A 1,628-nucleotide genomic window follows, 5' to 3' on the forward strand; every position below is an offset into this window, starting at 1 on the left:
CGAAATAACGAGGAAAACCGCCCTCGTTAAGATTATGTTTTCTTGCAGTGTATGAGATGTGTTTTTTTTTTTGAAACACTAGTGTTTTTTATACACTTTGAGATGTGTGTTATATTATGCATTACTCAATAATAAAGACCAAACTCTAATCTCACATCAAACAAGTTTATTGTCCATATCATCTAAAAATCTACTGATATTGATCAGAAAAATTACCTACAGAGATGGCAGTTGTGCTCCGCTGGTAGCTGCAACCAAACATTTTATAGATTTAACTGACTAATTCAGTACATAGATAATGTAAATTGACAAAGATTGTGATGCTTACACATAGGATAGAGAATGAACAAGTTCTTGGAGGTCATCTGTCGAAAATCCAATCTCATCATAAAGCACATGGTAATGTGTTGGCCTTGTAGTTCCCTAAAACATCAACATCAATAAAAAAAAAATTTCATTCCATACATAAAAAAGATTCATAATGGATTCCAGCAGAAGATTTTTAACAGAAATGAGGCATGTGCCTGTCTCATATAAGCAGCGCTTTTGAAGGAGGCTATTTACTTACAATCATTCCATTATGGGCACAGAGATAGAAGTCATTGTTGCGTGGGTGACAGATCTTGCTGTCAACTATTGTTCCTGGAGGAACATTATCTGGTGGAACATTGCCAGGGCTTTCAGCCTGGAAGAATTTGGTGTGGTGGTTCTTTTGGGCAATGATCACTGTGAACTTGGGTTCCCAATTTTCTTCAACAAATTTGCATGCCTAACCCAAGAAAATAAACCAAGTTCATAAATGTCCAGCAACATACACTAAATAAACAAACCATAATAACCATACCTGCATCATCTGATCCAATTCAATGTTATGAACTTGATTGAACTGATACTCACTCACACCATCCCTACATGCAAACATTAATAAACCAAGAGTTAACAAAAATGTATTATATTACTTTCACATGATACCTTAATAAATGTAAATATACCTGAAAATGATAATGTGTTCAGGTCTCCTCTTCCCCGAGCTTGTGTAAAAGTCGAACAAGAGCTCCCTGAAAAGCGCATGAAGTTTCTCATTAATATGACCAATAGCCTCTGCCACAAGCTATGAACACAACACAAGAGTAGTCAAACCAGAAAATTCCTTCATCAACGAGTTTTCCATTCTCGTCTGTGACAGGTTTGAAGAGATTATCAATCATTTCCACTTTCCGAGATTGTGTGCGTACACATGCCCTATATTTTGAGATGAGTGGCCATTCTCTGGATCCCACAACCTATGGTTTCAAAACAAAAACATCAAGTTACCAGAAATAGATAAGAGTTAGACTTAAACTCTCTATATATGGATGACATCATAAGAAAAGAGAATCAATATTACAGCAGCAACTGATGGTATGTCAGACTGTCCAGGGGAACCATGGGATACATCTATGCCAACAAAGAAGGTAGAAACTTGCGTTACTAAAGGCATCATTGCTCGTGGTGAGCGCTCCATAGCTAACAGGGAGTTCAGTTCACCAAGCTGCGTATATAATTAAGTGGAGGTTAACTTATAAAAATTCATAAATGCCAAGGGGTTCCAATGATGTTCAAATCATCAACATACACTGCTATGATAA

At 36.6% G+C, this 1,628-nt stretch overlaps 1 protein-coding gene across 1 annotated transcript; it reads right to left on the bottom strand.

The window, feature by feature from the left end:
- Positions 1-793: 793 nt before the first annotated feature.
- LOC106321706 (protein argonaute 9-like) lies at positions 794-1,504 on the bottom strand. The gene is made up of 4 exons (XM_013759950.1): positions 1,388-1,504; positions 1,141-1,283; positions 993-1,058; positions 794-908 (listed from the first exon to the last, which is right to left on the bottom strand). The coding sequence occupies exons 1-4, from the start codon at positions 1,502-1,504 to the stop codon at positions 794-796; spliced, it is 441 nt and encodes a 146-aa protein (XP_013615404.1).
- Between the last annotated feature and the right edge of the window lie 124 nt (positions 1,505-1,628).

This window comes from Brassica oleracea, unplaced genomic scaffold (assembly GCF_000695525.1).
Source record: "Brassica oleracea var. oleracea cultivar TO1000 unplaced genomic scaffold, BOL UnpScaffold02609, whole genome shotgun sequence".
In the NCBI taxonomy this organism is placed as follows: Eukaryota; Viridiplantae; Streptophyta; class Magnoliopsida; order Brassicales; family Brassicaceae; genus Brassica; species Brassica oleracea.